At 36.6% G+C, this 27,138-nt stretch overlaps 1 protein-coding gene across 4 annotated transcripts in view; it reads left to right on the plus strand.

The window, feature by feature from the left end:
* Positions 1–14,495, plus strand: part of Rbm17 (RNA binding motif protein 17) — a 29,329-nt gene extending 14,834 nt beyond the window's left edge. For all 4 annotated transcript variants that reach the window (XM_015495178.2, XM_048812639.1, XM_048812640.1 and 1 more), the window contains 9 exons: positions 2,835–3,001; positions 4,546–4,643; positions 7,901–7,957; positions 9,112–9,253; positions 12,106–12,269; positions 13,235–13,308; positions 13,765–13,863; positions 13,977–14,049; positions 14,203–14,495. In XM_015495178.2, the coding sequence (XP_015350664.1) occupies positions 2,835–3,001; positions 4,546–4,643; positions 7,901–7,957; positions 9,112–9,253; positions 12,106–12,269; positions 13,235–13,308; positions 13,765–13,863; positions 13,977–14,049; positions 14,203–14,306 (978 nt within the window). In that variant the 3' untranslated portion in view covers positions 14,307–14,495. The remainder of the gene's footprint in view (positions 1–2,834; positions 3,002–4,545; positions 4,644–7,900; positions 7,958–9,111; positions 9,254–12,105; positions 12,270–13,234; positions 13,309–13,764; positions 13,864–13,976; positions 14,050–14,202) is intronic.
* The last annotated feature ends 12,643 nt before the right edge of the window (positions 14,496–27,138 follow it).

The raw sequence follows: 27,138 nt of genomic DNA on the forward strand, positions 1-27,138 counted from the left end.
CCCCCCAGGGTGTTTTGCTTCTTGCTTTCATTCTGAGATAGGTGGCGGCTTAGCTCTTGGTAACCTTTTCTGGCCACAGAAGCTGGTGCTGCTTCTGAGGGCTATAAGTCCCTCAAGAGGACAGATACCTCCACCCTCAGTGGAAGTAGCTTTTTGCTGATTCTTAGTCATTTAACATTTCTTTTTCTCATAAATTTGATACCTATTTTTTTCTCACTATATCTAATAAAAAATTGGTTCATCATCTTTTTGTAATTGTAATTCTAACACCTACAATATTGTTTTCCACTACCACCCCACTTAATCAGAAGCATTTTTTTTTCTTGTTACACAGAGTTTTCATGACTGATTTTTAATGGTAAAATATACTGATCAGGTGAATGTATCAGAATTTACACAAGTATATCCTAACTTGGGAATCATCTAGATCTGCTTTTTCATTGTAATTACTTATATGTTAACACTTTAGTGAACTCTACAGAGAGCTTTTGCTATGTTTATAGTTATTTTTGGGGGGTTGATTTCCTAAGGTGGCAATTAAGAGGTCAGTTATTTCTATGGTTTATCAGTTATTTCGGTTTGTTTTAGGTCCAGCTTGTTTCTAACAGTAGTCAGTATCACCTACAATATATCAGTATTTTAATTTTATTACACTCTTCCCTCCCCAGTTTGGGGGTTTTCACATTTTAATTTTTTTTAATTGAGCAAGCTGCTTTATTCTTTTTTTTTTAATTAAAAAATTTTGAGTAGTTGGACACAATACCTTTATTTATTTTTTTGTGGTGCTGAGGATCGAACCCACTGCTTTGCACGTGCTAGGCGAGCGCTATACTGCTGAACTACAACCCCAGTCCTGCTTTATTTAAAACATTTGAAAAAGGGTGGTTTAAGTCAGGCTTGGTGATGCACACTGTAATCCTAGCTACTTGAGAAGCTGAGGCAAGAGGATTGCAAGTTCGAGGCCAGCCTTGGTAATTTAGTGAGACTTATCTCAAATTTTTATGGGGGTGGGGTCAATGAGTGCTGGGAATGTTGCTTAGCATTAGAGCATTTGCCTAGCATTTGTAAGGTCCTAGGTCAACCCACAGTACTTTAAGAGATGAGAGCGGGTCATTATTAAGCTTAGCAGGGTTTATAATGTAAAAGTTGTTTCCCTGCAAATTTTGAAATGACAAAGAATCAACCTTCATGTTGACAATTTGTTCTCTTGGGTACATTGTGATAATAGTATTATATATATTGAGTGAGTGACTGTTAATTCACTCTCCAGTCTTAATGACTAAAAAGAAATTTCATTTATGTGCTTGTCTTTTGAAAACATCTTCTATTTGAATACGAATTTATGGCTTCTTTGGGAGCCCCTTGTTAAATTTTCCAGTCATAGGACCTAGATGGTGATTATGGTTATTTTCCTGATCACTTTTACCAGATTATAAAGGTTCCTAATTTTTAGTCATAAGGAAGTGGTTTGCATTTGTTTTTAATGCAGAACGGCAAACCTCAATAATATAGTACAGTAATAGTTAGATTTAGATCTGTTGATATTGAATACAAGCTATGTTGATCACATAAAGTTTTTAAAAAATATTTTTAGTTGTAGATGATAACAACACCTTTATTTTATGTATTTATTTTTATGTGGTGCTAGGCAAGTGCTCTACCATTGAGCTACAACCTCAGACCTCATATCAGTTTTGATCTTCAATACAAAATACGTTTTACATACAGTTTTCTTGGCTGTGATACTACTGGATAGTGTACTTTCTGAAAGAGGTAAAGACTTGAACACTTAAGGACACTAATTCTAACCTGTGCTTATTCAAGGCCTCTGTGTAAACCAATGAAAGCAACTTATTTTTAGAGATAAGGAAGAGTTATGCTAAGAAAGCTAAGAAAAGAACGACTGGAGTCTAAGGAAAGTTGTTGCATCTAAGCTCACAGGTTGAAGCTATCCACCCATGGTAAAGTTTGTTTCAGTAGTGTGCTTTCTAGTCACTTGTGCCCTTCCTTTTGTTTTTCCAATTTTTTAAGGCTACTCCTTTTTCCTCAAAGAACAGTCCAAGCTTCTAGAGAAAATACAAAATGCTGTCATATCTAATCTTAGTGGGCCTTAAAAATTTATGATGCTGTAAACAAAATTATGTCTGTGTCAAACTTGGTGCCTGAAATGCAGTGAGTATTCCAGAGGATTTAGAGCAAGAGGATACTTTCTGAAATACTTTCTGTAAACAGAAATACTTTCTGTAAACAGAGTCTAAAGTTATTCTACTGAATGATGACTTTAAGAATGATTGTTGTTTGTGAGTTTTTTTTAAAGTTATTCAATGCTTTTCATAAATAATTTCTTCTCCCTCCCCCACCCCCACCAATCCCATACTAGGGATTGAACCCCAAGGATGCTTTACTACTGAGTAACAACTTTATTACTGAGTTCCCAGCCTTTTTTATTTTTTATTTTGAGGCAGATTTCTGCTAAGTTGCCTGGGCTGGCCTTGAACTTATAAGTGTGCACCTCCTGGCAATAATATTTTTTTGCTTTGAAGAGCTAGTGTCTAAAATTTTAGTTAGTGATGTCTTATATAGGAGTTCCTGATAAATGCCATAGTCTATTATGAAAATAGTGCTAAATTAAGAGGTGGCATTCTCTATCAAGGTTCTGCTGCCACCTAGCTAGGTATGGTATTCTTAGGCATTTGTTTTCCCTTCTATAAAATTGTATTTGGGTCCTACATGATCTTTAGGGTCTCTTTTATCTCATTCTTGACCTTAAAATTCTTTAAGGTAACTTTGAGATATAAATATGATATTTACTTTGATATTTTTACCTTCCTCAGGACCCTGTTCCCAGTGGGTTTTCTGCAGGGGAAGTTCTAATTCCCTTAGCTGATGAATATGATCCTATGTTTCCTAATGATTATGAGAAAGTGGTGAAGCGCCAAAGAGAGGAACGACAGAGGCAACGGGAGCTGGAAAGACAGAAGGAAATAGAAGAAAGGGAAAAGTAAGATTTCACTTGGATTTGAATAATTTGCTATTGAAATGTTCATTACAATATTAATGAATGAACTATAGTCCTAACTCTAGAACTGAAGTTAGTTACCATGGTTACCATGATTTGACTAATCAGCAGAAGGAATCACATTGTTTTTAAGAATTTGTTGTTATATCCCACCCTGATAGCAAACTACAGCAGTTCCTTTGGTGGTGGTGGGAGGGGGGACAATAATGGAGATTGAAGCCAGGACCTTGAGCTAAGCACTCTACCACTGAGCTACACTCCATCCCAGTCCTTCCAACGGTTGTGGGTTTTTTTGTTCTGTTCTTTTTTAAGTAGTAGATGGGCACAATACCTTTATTTTATGTATTTATTTATTTATTTAAAATTATTTATTTTTTAGTTATAATTGGACAAAACAGTTTTGTTTTATTTATTTATTTTTATGTGGTGCTGATGATTGAACCCAGGGCCTCGCACACACTAGGCAAGTGCTCTGCTGCTGAGCCCACAACCCCAGCCCTATATGTATGTATTTTTATATGGTGTTGAGGACCGAACCCAGTGCATCACACGTGCTAGGCAAGTGCTTTACCACTGATCTACAACCCCAGCCCTTCAGCAGTTCTTTTATAAATGCTAAAAAACTAATGTATAAATTTTGGGTAAGTTAGAAAAATAAAAATCTGATTTTGAAGGATATTTTTCCCCTATGCTATGACTCCTAAAATTATAACTCTTTGAAATACTTAAATATTATTCTTTCTAGTTTTGAACCAGATGGAATTTTATTTTTCCCCCAGTACTGGTGATCATACCCAGGGCTTTATGTGTGGGAAGCAATACTCTCCTGCTGACCTATATCCCCTGCCCTCAGATGGAATTTTTTTAAACTTATATTTATGTTTTTGAAAAGTATGGATAAGTATTTGTATTTTTAATTTTTAAAATATCAAATTATTAATATATTAAATGCTAATATTTTGTTTCCCATTTGTTGGATCATGAGTAAATACATATCCTAGAGAATTAAAATTAATTAATTAAGCTATTACTATATTTATATGCTTTAAAAGTCAAGAAAACTTTCTTGCAAGTTATACTTATGTACCTATTTTTTCCTTTGTTTTTTGCTTTGTTTTGTTTTGGTACCAGAGATGCCACCACTGAGCCATATCCCTAGCCCTTTTTATTTTTTGAGACATGGTCTCACTAAGTTGCCTAGGGGACTCACTTAAGTTGCTGAGGCTGGCCTTGAACTTGTGATCCTCCTGCCTTTGCCTCCCCAGCTGCTGGGATTACAGGCATGTGCCATTGCACCTGGCACCTATTAAGTTTTGTTCAGTTTATCTTTGAATTTTTCTCACTTTTTATACTTTTGCTACTTTAATCTTAATTGGTTGTTGTTCAACCCCACCTCACAAATTAATAATTTATTGTGAAAGAGGTTTTAGATATTTTCTGGCCAAGAGGAAGTCAAGTTGACTTCATTCCAGCTTCATATCTGAAAATTGATTTATCCGTGATAAGTATTTCCTTTGTTATCACAGGAGGCGTAAAGACAGACACGAAGCTAGTGGGTTTTCAAGGCGACCAGATCCAGATTCTGATGAAGATGAAGATTATGAGCGAGAAAGGAGGAAAAGAAGTAAGGCATGAACATAAATAATGTTTAATATGGCACAGTCCTTCTGTTTGCACACTTAATTTGATGAATTGTTCATTTGACATTGTTTCAGGTAATTTTTTTCTTTAGAATCCCAGCAGTCCACAATTGCATAACAGTTTCAGCTTATATTGTTTTCTCATATATTATCCTTTGGGCTTCACAAACTTTCTAACATTTATTTATTACTTTGAAAGTAGCATAAAATCTGTTCCTCTACTTTTCCTTATCTGCAGTGCAGTGATTTTGCCTCTTTTCTAAAGTCTAGTTGCAGTTATTGTCAGCACTGAATCAAGACACCATCTCCAGAGCATGTTATTAACAAACATGCATGGATTTGAGGAAAACACTTGGTTTCTTGGAATGTTGCTTTCTTTTACTTGTCACCAGGGAAACAGGAATTAGCACAAGGTGCTTTGTAAGGCCCCTTCCATCACTACAGTTTGTAAGCAGAATTGTAGTTGTATTTAAGATATATTCTTGGAGTTGGGGCTGGGCCTCAGTGGTAGTGCACTTACCTGGTATGTGTGAGGCACTGGGTTTGATTCTCAGCACCACATATAAATAAAACAAAGGTCTATCAACAATTAAAAAAATTTTTTTTAAAAAGATATATTCTTAACTACCAGCAGTATGTAAGGGGATTGAGAGAATGGAGAACTTAGCTTCTAAGTTCATGGTGTTTTGATTGCTGAGATTTCCTTGATTTAGTTGACTAGTTTGGTTGACAGATTTAAGTTTTTTTTTTTTTTAGTTGTCAATAGACCTTAATTTTGTTTATTTATATGAGGTGCTGAGAATCGAACCCAGTGCCTCACACATGCTAGGCAAGTGCTCTACCACTGAGATACAACCCCAGCTCCCCAGATTTAAATGTAAATGAGGGATTTGACATCTTTTATTTGTATACTAGATAGGAGGCGCTGTTCTAAATACTTTTTGTAGATAATCTCCTTTAACTCACTAGCAGGCTCTTTTACCTTCTCCAATTGTAAGGGTGAGAGACCTGGAGGCATATTTTTGCCTGAAACTCTTGTTATAATATGGTATCTTTAACACAAAATCTATATGAGTAATCTCATGAAGCTTGTCATATTGCTACATATGTAATTTTGTTATATGAAGAGCAGTTTGGCTGAGAATAGTCTTCCCAAGCATAAAGAAAAGGGTGTTTTAGGATGAATTTAAATTTTAAAAATAACCTGTTGAGTTAAAAGAACAAGTTTATGATTTAAAACTCAAATTCTTAAATGTAAATTGTGAATTAAATGCATTTATACTTAACTATATGCTGAGCCCTATTAGCCACTGTAATTTTTTTTAAATGAGGTGTAATGTTAACATTTGTTAAGTGCATCTGTTTTTATCAGTTGTTGTGTTACACATTTTATGTCCATTATCTTAATCAACGTTTGTTTTTTATTAACATGTTTTATAGATTGAATATTTGTAGATCTCCTTTTTCCAGTCTAAAAATTGACTCTCTTTCTTGGAAGGAGGTGTGCTTTCTATATTGAGGACTTTTTTTTTTTTTTAATTTATTAAACATTATCGAGAACTATAGTTTCTAATGAAAGGCTTTGTGTTTGACTGGCTTTTGGCTAACATTAGAGAAGTAGCAGCATTATATTCATGATGTACACAATAGTCCCACTTTACCGCCCTTTCATTTCCTGAAGTTTTGAGTTACTTGTTGTCAACTAAGTTCTGAAAATTACTATATAGTGCCATAAGGTATTCTGAGAGAGATCATATCACATAACTTTCATTATAATATATTGTTATAATTATTCTATTTAACTATTGTTAATCTCATTGTGCCCAATTTATAAATTAAACTTTATCATAGATATGTGTGGTATATGAAAAAACATAGTCTTTGTGGGGTTCATTGTTATCTGAGATTTTAGATATTCATTTGAGTGTTTTGGAATATACCCTTGCAGATTATTGTACTACTATCAATAGTTGATGCTTATATTTTAACCTGATAGTAGCAAGTTTTCAGTATACTGAAGTTACTAGCACTAATTTTCTTGTCAGGGTCCATCAGTAATCACTCTTGGTCTTAATAACAAGATTGAAAAGAAATATAAGGGCTGGGATTGTGGCTCAGCAGTAGAGTGCTCGCCTAGCATGGGTGGGACCCGGGTTCGATCCTCAGCACCACAACACATAAAAATAAAGGCATTGTGTTGTGTCCATCTACACCTAAAAAAATAAATAAAATATCAAAAAATAAAAAAAGAAAAAAAAAAAAGAAATATAAGAAGGGTTTTTTTTTTTTTTTCAGGTTTATATTTCTCCTTAAATAATTGCTGTCATTCAGTCCTGTCAAATTATTATGCATCTATATTGGCTTTAGAGTAATTTCCATTGTAAAACATTTTGTGTTCATGCAGAATACTTTTGTAGCCAATTTTAATTTGTATTTTAAAAAATTATTTCATTGATGGTTAAGCCATATGCATTATGTATAGTTTATCCCTAATAAAAATTTCGTATAATCTCCATTTGTGTCCTTTGATTGACAGATGGCAAATGGAAACAATCTCTCATCTTTTGGTTCTTTTGTCTCTACATTTTCCATCCAGAAAACACAAGCAGGAATAGTGACAATATCTAACGGGTTTTTCAGGAACCAGGATCCACACTTCCAAATAGATGCTCTGATAGATTCACTCTGATTATTTTCTCATCTGTAAACTGGAAACCCCTGTTTCCAAGGGTTATGAAGCCTAGATGAGCTCATGTATATGCTAGTCATGTATGTGTATCTTATTACACAAGTGATAAGTTATGTTACTTTGAGTTATTCTCTTTAAGTAACTACTGGTTCTCTGGATTGTGTAGTTTTGCCTAAAAATTCTCTTGGCAATTATATTCTGGGACTCTTGAGTGCCTTTTGAAAAAAACAAAACAATTTTTTGTCTCTAGGTGTTGCCAATTTTTATGTGGTGCTGAGGATCGGTGAACCCAGTGCCTCATGTGTGCCAGGCAAGCGCTCTATCACTCAGCCCCAACACCAGCACCAGCCCCAGTTTTCTGTATTTTTCATCTTATCTTTAGATGTTTAATCTAAAAGTAGATATTAGAAGGAGGGATGAAGTAGCAGCTCTTTTCTGCTTCTGGGAGTATGGTATGGGTGGATAATATGACAGTTGAATTGTGTCACAGTTCTTGGGATTCTGGCATCTGAAATGTTTTCCCTCCTTTGATCACTACATTTGTTTTTCCAGGTATGGGAGGAGCTGCCATCGCCCCACCTACTTCTCTTGTAGAAAAAGACAAAGAGCGTATGTAGATCCTTTTCTCCCCCACTCCCTACCCCCCAATACAAATTTTTAACCCAGTTGTGGGAAATCTTAAGCTTGAAACCCTCAGTTTCCTGAATTTAGAGCAGAACAACCTGCACACCACTCCCCTAGCTCTGACCTTGGAGGCTGCAGTGGTTTGGGGCTATTGCTCCCTTACATCCCTGATACTTAAGCCTTTTTAATACTAAGCTCTGAGGCTTAAATTTTTATAGAGTAGAATCCATTTTTTTAATCAATTTTTTTCCCCAAGATTCATGTTAGGTTCATTTGGAGTTGAGTATATTCATGACCTTCCACAAGAGGGCAGTGCCTTCCTTTGTTGATCTCCCCCCCCCTCCCCATTGTTTCAGAACAGGTGAGTGTCCTTTTAGATACTTTGTCAAAACATGCCCTCCCACCGCTTATTCTCCCACTGAGCTATCCAGAATTTGGGGGTTAGTAGTAGGTTTTTAAATATCATGTTGACCATTTCCCCATGCTCTGGGTTGGGCCATACTTAAGCTGTCATAAGAAAATATAATTATCCATGGTATTTTTAAATACCTATTGTACTATTAAAATATCATTAAATATCTGTTATGTGAAAATAATTGACATACAGTAAACCCCAGTTGAAAACAATCTCTGGGAATGAGGCCAGGCATCTGGGTAGTTTAAAGCTTCCTTTTGATTCTAATGTGTAATGAGGGTTGAAAACCATTGCTCCAGTGTATGGTCCCTGACTCAAACAGCTTTATGATCTGTGAAACTAATGAGATAATAAGTTGGAGTCTTAAGACAGGTACACAGATGCTATGGGAGTCAGCTGAAAATTATATGGTATCTCTTTGGCGCATACAGGAAATCTTAATGATTTACACAAGAATTGTCATTTAAATGAGGACTCCAAAGGATATTTCATTTCATTCGGATGTCAGAGGACATTTAATGGGGATCTGAACAAGTAGAGGCAGTTAGAATCAGAAGGTTATTCTACTTTGGGTTAAAAAATATAGAGACTATAAATTGAGAGTTTTTTCTTGTGGTAAACAAAAGTGTTGGCTAAATCATTTCAAGATAATTAACTGATACAAGTACAGTTTCACATAGTTTTGGTAGTATTTTTGTGAACCTACTTTATTTTTCTCCAATAGTACCCCGAGATTTTCCTTATGAAGAGGACTCAAGACCTCGATCACAGTCTTCCAAAGCTGCTATTCCTCCGCCAGTATATGAGGAACAGGATAGACCAAGATCTCCAACCGGGCCTAGCAACTCTTTCCTTGCTAACATGGGGTATTGGTTTAAGTGTTTTCATTTAAGAAAGTGTAAAAATGGTTTGAGAAACAGTGTAAAATAATGTTGGGGCTGGGTGTAATGTCGCATGCCTGTAATCCCAGCAGCTTGGGAGGCTGAGGCAGGAGGTAAAAAAAAAAAAAATCAATTTTACAAAGCAAATTCAAAACCAACTTAAGCAAAAGTGAGGTGCTAAGCATCCCAGTGAGACCCTGCCATTCTGGTTTATAGGAGAAACTTTGGGTGTGTTCAGTCACATAAGTGCCTTGGTCAAGGATTAGTGTTCAAGTTATGTGAAGTACATTCCAAGATAGTACAGTTTTCTCCAAAACAGCTAATACAAGTTTTGATTGATTTAGATGTTATCATTATAAGTTTCTGATAATTTCTTATGTCCATTTTTATAACATTTGGAAAAAAAAAGTGATTTAGAGCTTTCTTCAGTTATCTGTAAAGGGTAAGTGACATCTTCTTTTCCTGACAAAATAGGTCATTTGTGGTAAGGTCATGGTTATATACTATTGACTTAAAACCTTGGTCTAACTCAGTGGTATAATGTTTGCTTAGCATGCGTGAGGTCCTAGGTTTGTGGGTGGGGGTGGTAGAGCAAAAATTGGACGTTTGTTTGCCAGGGTCTAAAAATCAGTTTAAGGTTGGTATTCAGATGAGATTTATGAATTTTCTTAAAAATATCTTTTAGCTTTTGTTAGACCTTTATTTTATTTGCTTATTTATATGTGGTGCTAGGAATCGAACCCAGTGCCTTACACATAGAAGGCAAGTGCTCTACTGTGAAGCTACATCTCCAGCCCCAAGAATTACGATTTTTTTTTTTTTTTTTGACCCTGCTGGATTTGGCATTTCAGATAAGAGAATCTTTTATATTATTTACTCTGATGCTGTGAAGGGGCTATGAAGCAGTGTCACTGAGGTCTTTGTTTGTGTTGTTTGACAGGGTGCTGCCTGTAATAGAAATGCTACTAATGAGACAGTCATACTTGATAATCACAGTGAGCCACTGTACCTCTTTGCATCTGCTTTGGTTCTCAAAACCCTCAGGTAGCTGCTGAGTTAAAGTAGATGACTGGCATTTGTGCATCTCAGGAGCATTTTGAATTCCTGAGTTTCTTTGTGTTCTATATCCTAGACCTGTGCAGTTCTATGTGGTCACTATTAGCCATAAGTGGTTATCAAATTAATTTGAAAAACAAACACTTAAACTTTAGTTCTTCAGTCACAGTAGTCTTATTTCAAGTGTTCAGTAACCATATGTGATTAATGGTTACTGTATTTGACAGAGTAGATGCAGAACATTGCCATTACTGGTGTAAGTTTAATTCCCTTTTAAACAAGCGTTAACTTATTTAATATTTAAATTATATTAAGAAACATGCAGTGTGGCGGGTGCGATGGCGTATACCTATATAACTCCAGCAACCTGGGGAGCTGAGGCAGGAGGATTGCAAGTTCAAGGCAAGCCTGGGCAGTTCAGTGAGACCCTGTCTTAAAATAAAAACAACAAAGACTAGGGATGTAGCTCAATAGTTGAGCATCCCTAGGGTCAATCACAGTACCCCGCTCTGCCTCCCAAAAAAGAAAGAAACATGCAGAGTGGATGGGGCACAATGGTACATGGGCACCCAGTTACTTGGGAGCCTAAGGAGAATTCCAAGTTCCAGGCCAACCTGGGTGACTTAGAATCTATCTCAAAAAGGACTATGGATATAGCTTAGTGGTAGAGTGGCATATGTGAAGCCATGGATTCATTCCCTCATGCTGCCAAAAAGAAAGTAAGATACAGTTCCTTCTTTTTTCTTTTTCTTTTTTACCCCCTTGGAATAGCTTGTTCAGAAGACAATCTAAAAAGAACTAAATACATAAAAAGGTAGGTATAATTCTAGTGGAAGCAAGGTTTTGTGATTCAAGCCTAAGCAGCAGTCTTTGTTGGAAAGTGCCCTTGAGACCACCAGGCACCTCACAGTGGAAGGTGAAAGGTTTTAGGCTGTTCAGCCCTATTTACTTATTATTTTGAGACAGGATCTTGCTAAGTTGCTGAAGCTGGTCTCAAACCTGTGATTCTTGAGCCTCAGCCCCCCAAGGGATTTGGGGGTTAGTAGTAGGTTTTTAAATATCATGTTGACCATTTCCCCATGCTCTGGGTTGGGCCATACCTAATCTGTCATAAGAAAATATAATTATCCAGTAGATGATCTCATAAGGGTTCTTTCATTTATAAAAAAAAATCTTTCATTGGAAATATACTGTTATTTAGAAAAATATAGTTATCTTCATTATCTGAAATTTCATACTTATATTTTTACAGACCACTGTTTTAAGTAAGTCTAGTTATAGGATATGTAGTAGTACAGATCCAGGAACACATAAGAAGTCTAGTGTTTTTTAACAGGAGTACTAGCGAAACTAGCATTTCCCCGAGAGTTAACCAAAGGATATCCTGGATTACACTTACATTTCTTTCTTGTCTTTTTTTTTTTATTTTTTTTTAGTACCGGGTATTAAACTCACAAGTAATTGACCACTTAGCCACGTTGCCAGCCCTATTTTGTATTTTATTTAGATATAGGGTCTCACTGAGTTGCTTACGCCTCAACCTCCTGAGCCACTGCAATTACAGGTGTGTTACCACACCCAGCTTGTATTTCTTTGATCTAAACATCTTCCATCTAAACAGCTTCCATCTGAAGGCCTACCCATTGTTAATTGTATGTGACCTCATCAGGACCTTTGTGGAATTTATACTTTCTCTCTCCAGGAGATTATTGTGGTGTCCAACTTATACTATAGTTGACAATATCTACTGTAAGGATCCTTATCCATTTTCCCCCTCCTAGTGGCACAGTAGCACATAAGATCATGCAGAAGTATGGCTTCCGGGAAGGCCAGGGTCTGGGGAAGCACGAGCAGGGGCTGAGCACTGCATTGTCAGTGGAGAAGACCAGCAAGCGGGGCGGCAAGATCATTGTGGGTGATGCCACGGAGAAGGGCGAGTCTCAGGGTAAGTTCACAGAGAAGCCTCGATCCTTCAACCCAGAGGGAGAGATCAACCCTCCCTTCTGGCAAAATACGATAATTTGTGAATGATGCACTTCTACTTCTGTTTGGGAAGGCAAGAATCTTGAGAATGATCTTCATTTTTCAGAATAGAGGTAGAGAAAATAAGTTCATACCTACCTTGACTAGACAGAGTCCTTTTAACTTGATAAAATATTTGTTTTCATAGCATGTAGATTAGAGACATGCACATTTTATCAGTGATTATATCTGCTCTACCTCCATCTTCTTCAATAGCTCTTTTTTTTTCCTGTCTTTTCATTATAGATGTAGTTGCTCATTTTCTTAGAGATTATTTGCTCTATAAGATCTTATATTACTTTGTAGTCTGTTCTAATTGGTGTTTTTATTTTCATTTGATTCTTATAGTCAGTTTTATACTGAGAACATTTGGGAATGAGACAAACATAGCATTTTAAGTAAAAAATTGAGTTGATTTTGAGTTAACTTAGCTGAATTCCCTTTTCTAAAATAGGAAAAAACACTTCTGGTAGCTCTATTGCATAGCTTATATAGGAAGCAGCCAGTCAGTGTAATTGTTAGTACCAAAAGCCAACAGTTATCCCAATTTGTGATAATATCTGAATTAGCAAGTGGCTAGATAATTAACTGCTTTTTGTCCTAGGCTAGTGATCTTGGACTTTTAACTCCAAGGTAAAACTCACCAGTAAGGGTTGTAATCCATATGCTCTGTCAGCTCTTCGGAAAGAGCACAAAATTTCAGGTAATGGTAGACGCTAGAAACTTCCAAAAAATATTATGAAAACATACCGAAGCAAAGCAAATGTTTTGTAGCAGAGACTGATTGTATAGATGCTTGTATGTCTTAGTGACATAAATAATGGAGATTGCTGTTGGAATTAGTCATTATAATAGTTCTATAACATGTCTCACGATGTTTTGATACAGATGCATCCAAGAAGTCAGATTCAAATCCATTAACTGAAATACTTAAGTGTCCTACTAAAGTGGTCCTACTGAGGGTAAGAAGCAAAAGAAAGGAACCCCTGTCTACCTTGATTTTTGTGTCACCCTATTCTACTCTATCCCATATGCTTTCACCTCTACCAATATAAAAGTTAAAAATGAAACTGAAAATAATACTTTTGCAAATAATGCCTTTGGGGATCCCATATAATACTGATTTTTAGATTCGTTTCTTAGCTAAATACAGTGTTTGAGACATCAATGACCAATTACTTTAAAATACTTGAAATTGCTAGAACTTCCACTTAGTTCATTCATTTTGGTATGATGTAACTTTTCAAAGCCTAATGTTTGTGTAAAGGAATGCCATCTTTTGGGTGCTTGAAGGATAGATTTTTATTGTGTCATTTGGGATTAAGAACAGTTGACACTGAAAAATATTCTTGATTATGAAACTGTTACGTATTCGTAAATTATACTTGTTAGTTGATTTTTTGTTTGTTTGTTTATAGAATATGGTTGGTGCAGGAGAGGTAGATGAAGACTTGGAAGTTGAAACCAAGGAAGAATGTGAAAAATATGGCAAAGTTGGAAAATGTGTGATATTTGAAGTAAGAGGGTTTTGGGTTTTTTTGTTGTTGTTGTTATTATTGTTGGTAATATCTCAACACAAGTAATATCTCAATTGATAACTTTACTCATTGTACTTTAATTTCTTTTCCAGATTCCCGGTGCCCCTGATGATGAAGCAGTACGAATATTTTTAGAATTTGAGAGAGTGGAATCGGCAATTAAAGGTAAACTGCATAGCTAAATATTAAAGAATTTTTTAAAGTTGAATTTGTGACCCTAATCATTGTAATTAAAGTTATTATTTGTTTATTTTAAAGTTAATGCATTGTCTTATAGGATACCTGTATTAATTGACTGTCTTTTTGTTTGCCTTTTAGCTGTTGTTGATCTGAATGGGAGGTATTTTGGTGGAAGGGTGGTAAAAGCATGTTTCTACAATTTGGATAAATTCAGGGTCTTGGATTTGGCGGAACAAGTTTGATTTTAAGAACTAGAGTCATCTCTGATGATCCCTAAATGAGCTGCAGACTGAGCAAAGACAGAAAAAGGCAATGGCCTCTGTGGCTGTTGAATACTGAGACTCTTGGAAGGACTTCTAAGATATATGTTGATTGATTTCTTTTTTATTTTGTGATTTTTTTAATATAGTATAAAAATACTTTTAAAAATTCTTGTGTGCTTCTCTTTTTTATTGCTAACTTTTGGGTTGATTCTCTTCTTGATTGGGATTTCATGGTAATTCTCAATTGCTTCAATGATGATGCAGCACTTATATTTAAAAAAAAATCCAGAAAGTACTGGGACTTGGGATTTGTATTAAATTATCCCTTTTCTCTCCCTCTCCCCCGCCCCTTTTAATAAAGCCTGCAAGTTACTAGACTGTAGCTTCATAAATTCTATTATGAAGTATCATCTTGGCAACCTGCCAAAGGTAAAAATGTCTGTTTTCTCTTACAAATTCTTAGTGACTCCAAGAAAAACTCTTTGCAGCCTGAACTAAGGTTAAAGAATAGTTCAGATCCTACCATGACATGTTTGGATGAATCATTTGTGGTTAAGCTAAGTTAGAATGTAGAGTTCATGATGGGTTTATGAAGTATGCAGGTATGGAAATCGGGAGTTCAATTTCTATTCATATTGAATTCCTGCAGGAGAAGAGAGGACTGGAGGGGTTGCTGCTTGTGTCCTAGTCTAGGGGTTTATATAGCACTTGAGTCAACACTATTAGCCCAGATTTATGCTGTTCAGCATTTGGGAAAGTACCAGTGCTATTGGTACTTTTGAACATGGACTTATATTCAGGTCTGCCCCACTTAAATTTTCCCACTATTCCTGGGAAGTGGAAAGTTGAGGTTGTCAGATTGTGAATGATTGGGGTTCCAAGCTTTGGCACTTTGTGGAACAGGCATCTGTACCAGCCTGCACCTGGATTGCCTTGGCATGACAGGTTATTACCCCTGGCTCACCTCAGCCCTGCTGTAGCCTCTGCCTGTGCTTGCCACCCGTGTTCCACTGTTCCACTACCATTTCTTAGTGGAGATTATTGGGCTGGCTATGCGAGTGAGCAGCTGGGGAGCCATGTCACTAGTAGGTACATTGCCCAACTATGTTTTGGAAATGGCAGATTTTCACTGGAAAAATTTACAATAATGTAAATTCTATTGGATGTAATTTCAAAATTTATAAAAATTCAGCCTTGTCAGCTACCTAACTACTGCCAACCAAATATAATTCTGGAATTGTGGAAAATTGTGCCTTTTAAGTGCATTTACCTAATGGCTTAAAAGTTTAGCAGGATCACAGAAGAGGAAACAGATAAAAGTATTCAGTTCTGAGGTTCATTGCCAGGGCAAGAAGTATTTCAAGAAACACTCTTGCCTGTGATTTGTACCTTGCATTCCCAAGGTACAAAGACTTTCTTGAAGTGGCAACTAAAGGACGTGAGTCTGTGTTGTCTCTTTGGATTATTATGACATGAAAGGGTATTGCCACCTTTAGGGAGAAAGAATTTGACATTTCTTTACATCCATGGACTTGATTTGGAGACATAAGGAATATTCTGACCCTTCTTAAAAAAAGAATTTTCTACTGTTTTTATTAACAAAAACAACGTTTTATCTTAAGTATTTTTTGTTGATGGACCTTTATTTTTATTTATTTGTATGTGGTGCTGAGAATTGAACCCACTGCCTCGTGTGCTCTACCACTGAGCCACAACTCCAGCCCCTCTAGGACATTTTTAAAGACAGTAATCAAAAACAACCTTGGAATTTAGATAGTGTTACCTTTGGAATTAGGTATATGAATATTAATGTGTATACCCTTTTGAGTTTACACTTAGTATTATGATGGTAATACTCTAATGTGCTTAAGGTATAAGTTCCAAACTGCTTTTAGTGCTTGCCTTTTTTTTTTTTTTTTTGCTTTTTAATAATATTGTTTATTTACATTAGGTAGCTTTCCCTTACATGATCAACAACTGGAGAAATGCAGATGACTTCATACCACTTTGATTCCTATTACCATGGCACAACTTAGTGAATATCTTTCTGCTCAGTCTCTTTAATTGCTCTTTTCTAGATTATCCGTAACTGCATTCATCATTTAGTGTGTTCTAAATCTTCTACAAGTTCATGCTTAAGAAATTTGAAATTACTTTCCAGTATTAACTAAAATCCAAATTAACTATAATATAAATTTAAAGTTAATTTTGCTACTATATAGCAATTAAGGTTCAGCATAATAGACATTAGTGACTCTTGGTGGCCTGTCTATGATCTTTTAAAATTACTTCCTATGTTTGTGGAATTTCTTTCTTTTACTCCCCGCAAGATAAAGACTAAACACTTGCTTTCCATTCTGTCTTGCAGGTTAGATTAGGGTTGTACACTTGAAATCTTCCTCTAGGCACCCTGAATTACTGTTAAAGATCAGTGCAACTGGCATCCAAAGGAATTTATCTAGTTATTCTTGAACTTCTAATGGCATTTGACACAGCCACTGCCTTCTTAAGAACTGTGACCTCTGTACCTGTTACCCTTTATTACCATTCACCCTCTTTATAGGTTATTTTATTTATTCTCCTGGCATTTAATTTCTTCTTCTATGTGAATAACCTCTTAATTTCACCAGTCTTCATTACACTACTTCAGAACTATATCCAGCTCCTATTGATCATCACCTGATCATCAGACAACATCACCTGGTTGTCTCCTCACCTCAAAATACATGTCCTAAACAACTCACTTTCATTTTTCAAAACCCCTCATATTAAATTCTCTAATTTGGAGGAAAGCATCTATTATTCAGTCATCTAACTCAGAAACCTTGGCATCTCCTTAGATGTCTACCATTCCTTTTTACCCAGTCCAATTTGTAATTGAGACCTATTGGTTCTGTTTCTTTTCCATTTTTCATATTAACGCAGTATAATTCCTTGATTTTAGACCCTCATCTCCTTCCTAGAATAGGCCAGTGGGCTCTGTTGATAAACAATTCCTCAGCTGTTAAGCAAGCATTCCCATATATAAAAATCTTTAGTTGTTCTCCATAGCCAATTCTATACTTTTGGGAGTTCTCAGTATCCTTGTGCTTATTCTTGTCCCACCACACCTTGAGTTTTAACAGGCAGAATCACTGACAGTTTTTCTTGCTCACTTTCCTTAGAAAGTGAGACTAGAGAACTGTCCTTTTCCCCGTTATTCCAGTTATCTTGTGCCTAGTGGATTGCTAGGCATTCGTGCAGTGATATTGGTACCATAGGCCTTATAATGAAAAACAAAAAGTCCTCCACTCTATACTTCCCCTGTGGTAACTTACCTTTTTTAGCTGGATTGCTTCTGGTCTCTGCCTCCATATTTCTAAATACATCATTGTAAGCCTTCTTCTGCCTCTTCCTAAGCAGATGTCTCAGAATAGTCTGTATTCAATCTCCACCTCCTTAATTTCCATTCAGTCTTCAACCCACTACAACTCAAGGAGTAAATCCAGAAAAAGATGGCAGTGACTCAGGAAATAGGGAACTTTACACAGGGAAGAGGAAAAGTGATTCCCAAGATAATGAAAAGGAAGTCTTAGTCTAATAACTGGGCAAAGAACCCTGAGTTCATATGGGAGCAGAAAAGTACTCTGGGCTCCCCAGCAGGGAAGATGGAATCAATTACACGCTATGTCTCCATTCTAGGGAAAACATGGTTATACAGTAATAAAAAGCAAGGTATACAACTGGCTTAGCTAAGCATAACATACCGAACTTCATAACACAAAGACTGATTACAGGTTTGTTTTTTGAAGTTTTATCTCTAACTTGAAAGCATGAATACAAAAGAGTAGGAGGAGAGTCTTGGCAAAACTTCCATTTTCCAAGAAGTCATAGATTATCAGAATTCTCTTGTCTTTCCCATATTGAATCTGTGGTGTTGGATCTTGTGTCTTTTTTTTTCTTTCTTTCTTTCTTTTTTTTTTTTTTTGGTTTCCTTTCTCCAATAGTTTCCTGAGAAATAACTCCAGGATACGTTGGATATGCTTTTATTTTTTGAGGTCTCGAGTGTCTGAAAATATCTTGATTCTGTCATCATCCTTAATTGATAGTTTAAATGTGAGATTGATTCAAACCCATTTTTCCCTCTGAATTTTGAAGGCAGTATTAGATCATTATTTTCATGCTTTACCCTTGATAAAATCAATATTCTTATTTGTGACTGTTTTTTCTTCTCTGGAAGGTTTTTGAAATCTCTGTCCTGAAGTTTCATGATTATGTATTAGCCAGGATTTCTTTTCATTCATCATACTGGGCATTTGGGATGAACTATTTTATTTTTTTAATATTTATTTTTTAGTTATAGGTGGATATAATATCTTTATTTTTTTATTTTTATGTGGTGCTGCTGACAATCGAACCCAGTGCCTCACAGGTGCTAAACAAGCACTCTACCACTTGATCCACAACCCCAGCTCCCGGGATGAACTCTTTTAATGTAGAAGTTCATATGTTTTGATTTTGGAAGATTTTATCACTGTATTTCCTTGATAATTTCTTCCCCTTTCTTCATTGTGTTGCTTTTTCTGGATCTTTCATTAGCCACTTTATTTCTGGGTTGATTTTTTTAAATCTTTCATTGGTTAACATCTTAAGGCACTTAAGTTATAAGTGGTTGAGCTCTGGACCATAGTCTTTGGAGTCTAGATGTATCTAAATGATGGAGCTACACGTGTTTTATTTTTTTAAAGTACGATATTTTTAAGATCTTTTGAAGAACAATGAACTTAATAATATTGATATTTTATGTAAACACGTATATGCTAACAATATGGGAAAACTATCAATTTCCTTCTAAAGTATATTCCTCTTAGTACTCAATTATTACAATAGAGATGTTATTTACTAAATGAACAGTAACAGACCCTCTTCTGTGAAATGCTGTTTAGGTTCCCTTTGTTTTGGTTATCATTAGACATTGACAAAATAGAAACAGTTTTTTTAAGTAACCTAAAACTTCTTTTTTTCTAAGTGTGATAAAGGGAGGATTATAGAAATATTTTATTTTATTTGAGGTACTGGGATTGAACTTTTTATTTTCATTTTGAAACACAGTCTTAAGTTGCCAGGACTGGCCTCAAACTTGTGGTCTTCCTAGTTCAATCTCTGGGTTGCCAAGATTATAGAGTTTGAGCTACTGCTTCCAATTAGGGAAATATTAAAATATGCCTTGAATAGAGAAAGACAATATAGTTATGTTAGTGTCCCTTTAACAGATACATGATCTGATATTTTTAAATAGGGTTTTAGGGCACCAGCAATTTCCGGATTTGGTAACAGCTGGGTTTTTCTTTAGCAACCACCTTTTTTCCTTCCTCTGTATTCTTATAGTATTAAAAACACTTCTTATTACATTTTGTTATCCTCTTTTCCTGTTGTTTTTCTCCCACATCTTAAGTCTGCCTAAATAGTGGACACATGAAGTTTTCAAAGTTTCTGAAAAGCTACTGTCTACCCATTGATAGATTTGTAACAAACCCACATGGGTCTATAGTTTGCTAAAACCAGAATTTACATAAGGGGGAGGAAATGCACGATATGAATGTAGTTGCTAAGGAAATTTTACTGATAATTCTGAAGAGGAAAATTCTGAGGTATAAATGGAATCAAAGTCTTATTAAAGTTTGGCAAAAAAGAAAAAATGACACTTGCGAAGACACACTGCAGTATAATACTAAGAATTAGGACTAAGAAACAATCATATGAATGTTAAATCATTTTAGAAGTAAACTGCTGCCGCAGTCTGGCTGGGCACAGAATCACGAGCCACTCAAGCAGGAACAAACTATTTTTTGAAACTGCCGCCAATGTCCGGTAGGCGCCAGGGAAGATTTTCGATCCACCCACGCGGCCTCCTCCCGGACCGCAGAGAGAGCTCCTCCTCCGGAACTCCCTCCTACTGTACTTCCCCAACCAATGGGAACTCTCCAGGAGTCCCGTAGCCGGCCTAGGTGAACGGCAGGAGTCCAATATCCATATGAATGCAAATCTTAACATAATCATATCATCTCAATGGCTAGCTGGCGTCACCTTTCGACCAAAAATGCCATGCATCATATACTTGGCTCTTAGCAAACTGCAATTCAATGAACCATCCTATATGATTATGTACATGGGAATTTTATGAAGATCCATCTGCTTTAAGTTGTTGCAAACTGAGTTTTGCATAATTACTATGAAAAATTGGGTTGAAAGGTAAGTTCAGGGTTATTGTTATTCCTATTTTCAGTTTTTAATTAATTTTGATCTTTTAAAAAATGTTTTTACATAATTATAAAATCAACTGAATTCTCAAAACCTTGTAGCAAATTAGAACAGATCCCTGTCCCCACCAGTCCTCAAACAAAACACATTCAACTAATTTAACTCTTATTATGGCATTTGTTTTCCTATTTGTAACTCATTTACTTATAATGTCATTTATTAATGTATTATCTTTAGGCATTTTTTTTCATCATTTTCTGTTATCGAAAAGGAGGATTTAACTCTGTTAACCCAACTCATGGCCCATTTCTTCTTTCCCCATTCTTCCAGTGTATTTACATCAAAATTTGTTGTTGTTAAAGCCATGGTCACTGCTAATTCACTATTACATAAATATTATCCACTTATATAATTTGTAGCATATTTTATTATATAATTCTGGTTTTCCTAGAGATAATAATTGCCCAGTTTTAAAATCATTTAGTTTACATACCTGAAAGTTTCTTCTAATTCTTTTACCACATTGGTTTTTCTTTTTCTTTTTGGTAGTACTGGGATTATTCTCACATGGTAGACAAGTACTCTACCATTGAGCTACATCCCCAGCTCAGGTTGACCTTGAACTTCAATCCCCCTGCTTTTGCCTCCTAAATCACTGGGATTACAGGCAGGCATCCCTGTGCCCAGCACTTTCTATTGGTTTTTTATGTACCATTCAATCCTTTTTTCCCCCAGAAATCAGGTTTATCAATTTGTCTTACCAGTTTGGTATTTTTCCTGAAGAAGTCTAGCATTTTGACCAGTTCAGACAGGTCACTTTCTCTGTTGCCTTTTTCCAACTTGAGACTTCCCTTTGCTGTGTTTCTGGATCTCTATTATTTAGAGTCTTTTTGTCACCAATATTGGTCCCTGTTGTTCTTAAATGGAATTAATCCCTTCCAGAACCTTCATTTAGATGATTTTAGAGGCTGAGGCTGAAGCTCAGTGGCAGAGCACTTACCTAGCAAGTGTGAGGCACTGGGTTCAATCCTTAACACCACATAAAAATGAAACAAAGGCAAAAAAAAAAAAAATGATTTTAGTTTTCTCATGTCTCGAAATGTTTTTATCCTACTCCCATTCTTGATTTTTACTCTTAGTTTGTGTGGCTGGGTTTTAAGTTGTATTCCATCAGACTTCTGAGCTGTTATTTCATTTTATTTATTTTAGTTCCTACAGATGATGTTGAAGAAGCCTAGTGCTATCAAATTTTACTTTAAATGTGACATGTCTTTTTCTCTCTGGAAACATTTAGAATCATTTCTTTGTTCCCAGTGTTCAGAAATGTTGTGATAATGGTTGGCTCTCTCAATCTAATAGAACCTTGTGACTTTGAGATTGTGAAATGAATCTTTTGTATTATGATGATTTTAGCATCATTGTACAGTCTTATGTTTTCTTTCTGGAACTCCATTTAGTCATGTAGTAGAACTTTGGAATTGGTCTTTTTATAGCCTCATCTTTTCTTTTTTTCACTTCTTAGAAGTTTCTTTGTCTTAAATTCTCATAAAAATGTTATTTCTGATAACATTCTGTCTTCCTTTTGTAAAAACATGGTGTCCTGGTCTTTTTTACCCCATACTTTGTCTCTTTGAGGAAATTAGGGTTTTAAAATTGTTTTCAGCAAATATTTATCCATCATCTACTTTGTAGTGGACAGTGAGTGGCCTGAGCATCTGAGATGTACAGGTGGACAAGGTAAGCCATGTAGGCCACCCTGGCTATGAATGATTACCAGATGCCCACACTAATATACATTCAGTCCTTTCTTTACAAATAGATCTTCCAAGTTTTAGCTGGACACAAATTATCTGGGGGGGAAAAAAAAAAGCTACATTACCCTGCTGGTATTCTGGGAGGTGAGCTGGGATTTCCTCCATTTAATTCAGCAAACAATTTTCTTTGCAACTTCTTGATTTCAGCTTGAGGTATAACCTTCACCCTCCAATGCATCTGATATGCTCAAACCCAGAATGGCTCTGAATTCCTTGATATGCAATACAAAGCCCTCTGATCTAATTTTCTGTTTACTTCTCCATCCTCATCTCTGACTACTCAAGAACTTTTACCTTTTTATTCATTGGAAGCATTTTACAGCTTCTCTTTGGCATTATCCATATTGTCAGCATCGCTACTCCTATGCTTTGGAGCATAAAATAAGGATAATATGGCAGTCTTTCTGATAACTAAAATGGCTACTAAATAACTAGCAGGTAGTATATACAATGTGGATACACAGGACAAATGAATGGTTGACATCCAAGTGGGACAGCAGGATGGTGGTGTGCGATTTCAGAACAGTGTACAATTCAAAACTTACAAATTGCTTATTTTTGAAATTTTCTACAAATTTGGATCACAGTTGGCTGCAGGTAACTGCAGAAGGTAACATTGAATAAGGGACTACTATATTAGTTGTTTATCTCTTAGTGCACCTAACTTATAAATTAGGTACACTGACAAATTTATTGGAGGTATGTCTATATAGGGAAAAACACAGTATGTGGAATTTGGCATTGCACGTGGTAAAAGGCATCCACTGTTAGATCTGGTCCTGCAGATGGGTCTCTAAGTTGCCCCGCCTGACCTCCAGCTGATCTTCCTGCCCCAAGTTGTTGGGATTCTAGGAGTATACCACCACCCCTAGCATGAACTGAATTTTTAAGAGAAGTTTTGACACTTCCATTTTCCAGTCTAGATATAACTAAGTCCCTGCCTCCCTTATGTATTCTGTCCCAAGATGCCCTCGGGTCTCAGCAATCAGTGCTCCCACCTACCTGTATGAAGTGGTGGAAGCTTCCCTGTGCTGCTGCTCTTGCAGATGCAGTCTTTACTGGGCCTTCTGTAAGACTGTGTTAAGTCTCCAAAGCTGAGGAACGAATTGGGATTTCCCAGAGAATTGGCTCCTTCACATTGCCTCTCATTGTCTGACTCACTGCCCATTTCTTTGTTGAACTGTCCGTGTAGCTGCTGAGATGAGTGTCCTAGCTACAAAGATCACACTCCTGTTCAGTTATTCACATTTCTGTCTTCTGCCTTAGTATGATGCACAGTTGGGGGTGGGGTTGTGACTCAGTAGTAGAGTGCTCGCCTAGCATGTGGGAAGCCCTGGGTTCGATCCTTAGCACCACATAAAAATAAATAAATAAAGGCTTAAAAAAAAAAAAAAAGAATGATGCACAATTGTCACAGCCTAGCCACTGCTGATTGAAAACCTTCCCACTATGAAAAGCTCAAATTTTTCAGCTCAGGGGTGTGGAGGTGGGGATGACATCAGAACTGGGGTGAGGGCTGGGGATGTGGCTCAAGCAATAGCGCGCTTGCCTGGCATGTGTGCGGCCCGGGTTCGATCCTCAGCACCACGTACAAACAAAGATGTTGTGTCCGCCAAGAACTAAAAAATAAATATTAAAAAATTCTCTCTCTATCTATCTCTCCCTCTCTCTTAAAAAAATAACATAAGTATTAAAAAAAAAAAAAGAACTGGGGTGAACAGATGAAAACAGTGCAGTGGAAAAGCACTGCATTGTGACTCCTGCTCCTTGTCCCAAAGTAATTCTTAAGCATTTTCCCACATGGTCTTACCTTGGAGTTTAAAACACTGAATGGCAGAGCATGGTGCAAGATGGCCTGTTTCTTGAGGTGGCTTTTAACCAACGAATCCCATCCTTGTCCTTGAGAAAATACCTAACTTGAGAAGCCAAGTACAGGGACACACACCTATAATCCCAGTGACTTGGGAGGCTGACGCATGAGGATCTCAAGTTGGAGGCCAGCCTCAGCAATTTAGTAAGCTAAGCAACTAGCTCACTAAATTGCTAATCAACTAGCTAGACCCTAAGCAACTTAGCAAGATCCTGTCTCAAAAAGGACTAGAGATGTGGCTCAGTGGTAAAGTGCCCCTGGGTTCAATCCCCAGTACCATACACATAAGAAAAGTGAGGAAAATGCTGGGCACGGTGGTGCACACCTCATCCCAGCAGTTCTAGAGGCTGAGACAGGAGGATTGTGAGTTCAAAGCCAGCCTCAGCAAAAGTGAGGCACTAAGCAAATCAGTGATACTGTCTCTAAATAAGACATATAAAATAGGGATGGGGATGTGGCTCAGTGGTCGAGTGCCCCTGAGTTCAATCCCTTATACCCTACCCCATGGCCACAAAAAAAAAAAAAAGTGAGGAAATACTTTTCATTCCTTTTTATTTTAGAGATGGAATCTGACTATGCTGCCCACTCTGGTCTCAAAGAGATCCTCCTGCCTCAGCCTCTCTAATAACAGACTGTTGGTGCATGACACCACACCCAGCAGATATTTTTTTTATTTTTTTTTTCAAGGAAGAAAATGGTTTTTTTTTTATTTTTATTTTTTTTTAATTAGCTACACATGACATTACAATGATCTTGGCAATTCTATTTTTAATTATTTTTTAAAAAGTTTTTAGATGGATTCACTATGTTGCCCAGGTTGCCCTTAAACCCTAGATCTTGCTTTAGCCTTCAGGAGAGCCGGGGTCACAGTCTGACTTTACCTGAGGAAATGAATAATTTTCACTTTAATAAATAATGAATACCAGGTTTCCTGTAGACCTCATATGGACAATTGCTTTATAAATTATGAATACATTTACCTCAGCCAGAAGGGTGGCATATAATTTCTACATTTTGCTACATTTCACCAATTATTATTTTTATAACAATGACTCTGCAGGAATAAAGTGATACAGCATTTGGACAAAACATATTTTTTTTTTTTGACAAAAATAAATCTTCCTCCTCACATGTCCTTTCAGGCTTCCCACCAGTCACCCACACAGCCTCTCATTGTGCAAAGCAAGTCCCCTCCTGCTAATGACAACCTTTGGGGCAAACCCAGAAGTAGTTTAAAAAGACTGAAATAACATCTCTAATTGGTGGTGCCACCAAATTTGCTGTGCTCTTCAGTGGCCCACCCAAGTTTGTGCTAAAACACATCATCTTCCCAGGGTGCAAAGGGGAAGAAGAGGCCGTGGTGTGCTGTTGAGCTTTTTGAAATAAATGAATTAAAAATCAGGTTAAGGGAGACAGAGATAGAACCTGCTTTTCCCAGTTGTTTCTTCTAGTTGTCTACTTAGAGCAAGGGAAATTTTATATTGTTTTATACCAGTTAACATCAAAGAGGTTTATTAAATGCTTACTGTGAGTTTTTTTTTTTAAGTATTAGATATTCCAAAACCATGTGGACATGGTTCTAAAATATGTGAACATTGATGCTAGTAAACAGATGAAGGTATAATATATTTGGCCTGAAAATACACATTTGGGGCTTAGAGAAATGATAACTTTTTCTCCTTACAACATGTATCACCTTAAACAAAAAATTAAAATGAAAATTCCAAAGCATAAATGCTTTACTGAAGCCATTTCCATACCTAAACTTTAACTTAAAATATGGGGTTTGCTGGGCTGGGGATGTGGCTCAAGCGGTAGCGTGCTCGCCTGGCATGCGTGCGGCCCAGGTTGGATCCTCAGCACCACATACAAACAAAGATGTTGTGTGCGCCGAAAACTAAAAAATAAATAAATATTAAAATTTAAAAAAAAATATGGGGTTTGCAAGGTTTTCCTATCCCCTCCCCTTTTTTCCTTTTGGTATTGAGGATTGAACCCATTTGCCACTGAGATACATCCCCAGCCCTTTTTTAAATTTTAATTTATTTACTTAGTACCAGGGATTGAATCCAGCAGTGCTTAAACACTGAGGTATATTTCCAACCCTTTTTATTTTTTATGTGAGATAAGGTCTCACTAAATTGCATAGGGCCTTGCTAAGTTGCTGATGGCTGACTTTGAACTTGAGATCCTCCTGTCTCAGGCTCCTGAGCCACTAGGATTACAGTTGTGTACCACCATACCCAGCTTATTTTTTTGTTTTGAGACAGAATCTCACTAAATTGCTGAAGCTGCTCTTCAACTTGTGATCCTCCTACTTCAGCCTCTAAAGTCACTGAGATTACAGCATGTGCCACTGTGTCCTGCAGTTTCCCTGATCTTGAAAGGCAAATATTAAGCCAAAGGTAGATCCCTAAGCATCCTTGATCAGATGGCAAAGCCATGACATTGAACTGGACCAGAATAAAAGAACACCTTAAATATACCAGCTTTGAGTCATTTTGAACAGGCCCTAAAAAGCCATGAGAGCTGTTCCTTATCACACAGGCCATCTCTGAGCTGATGGCATGCCACCCCAATTGCCTTCTTGATACCCCTCTGCTTTTCCAACTATTCCGACATGACATATTCTTTTTGTTGAGATAAAGTAGAAATAGCTGGGATCTTGTGGGGAAAGCTGTTACCTTCCTGGTAAAAAGGAATGTGTGGCTGGTACTACTTCTTTATTCCCAGCTTCATCCTTGAACCAGTGGACTGATGCCTGGAGACACAGCAGTGATCTTAGACCAAGACTTCCCAGATCATCGTGGTTAGTGGAATAGCACATTACTGAGCCTCGCTTGCCTCTGGGCTTCTTATACAAGAAGAGATACCTTTTGTTAAGTGA

This window comes from Marmota marmota, unplaced genomic scaffold (assembly GCF_001458135.2).
Source record: "Marmota marmota marmota unplaced genomic scaffold, marMar, whole genome shotgun sequence".
In the NCBI taxonomy this organism is placed as follows: domain Eukaryota; kingdom Metazoa; phylum Chordata; class Mammalia; order Rodentia; family Sciuridae; genus Marmota; species Marmota marmota.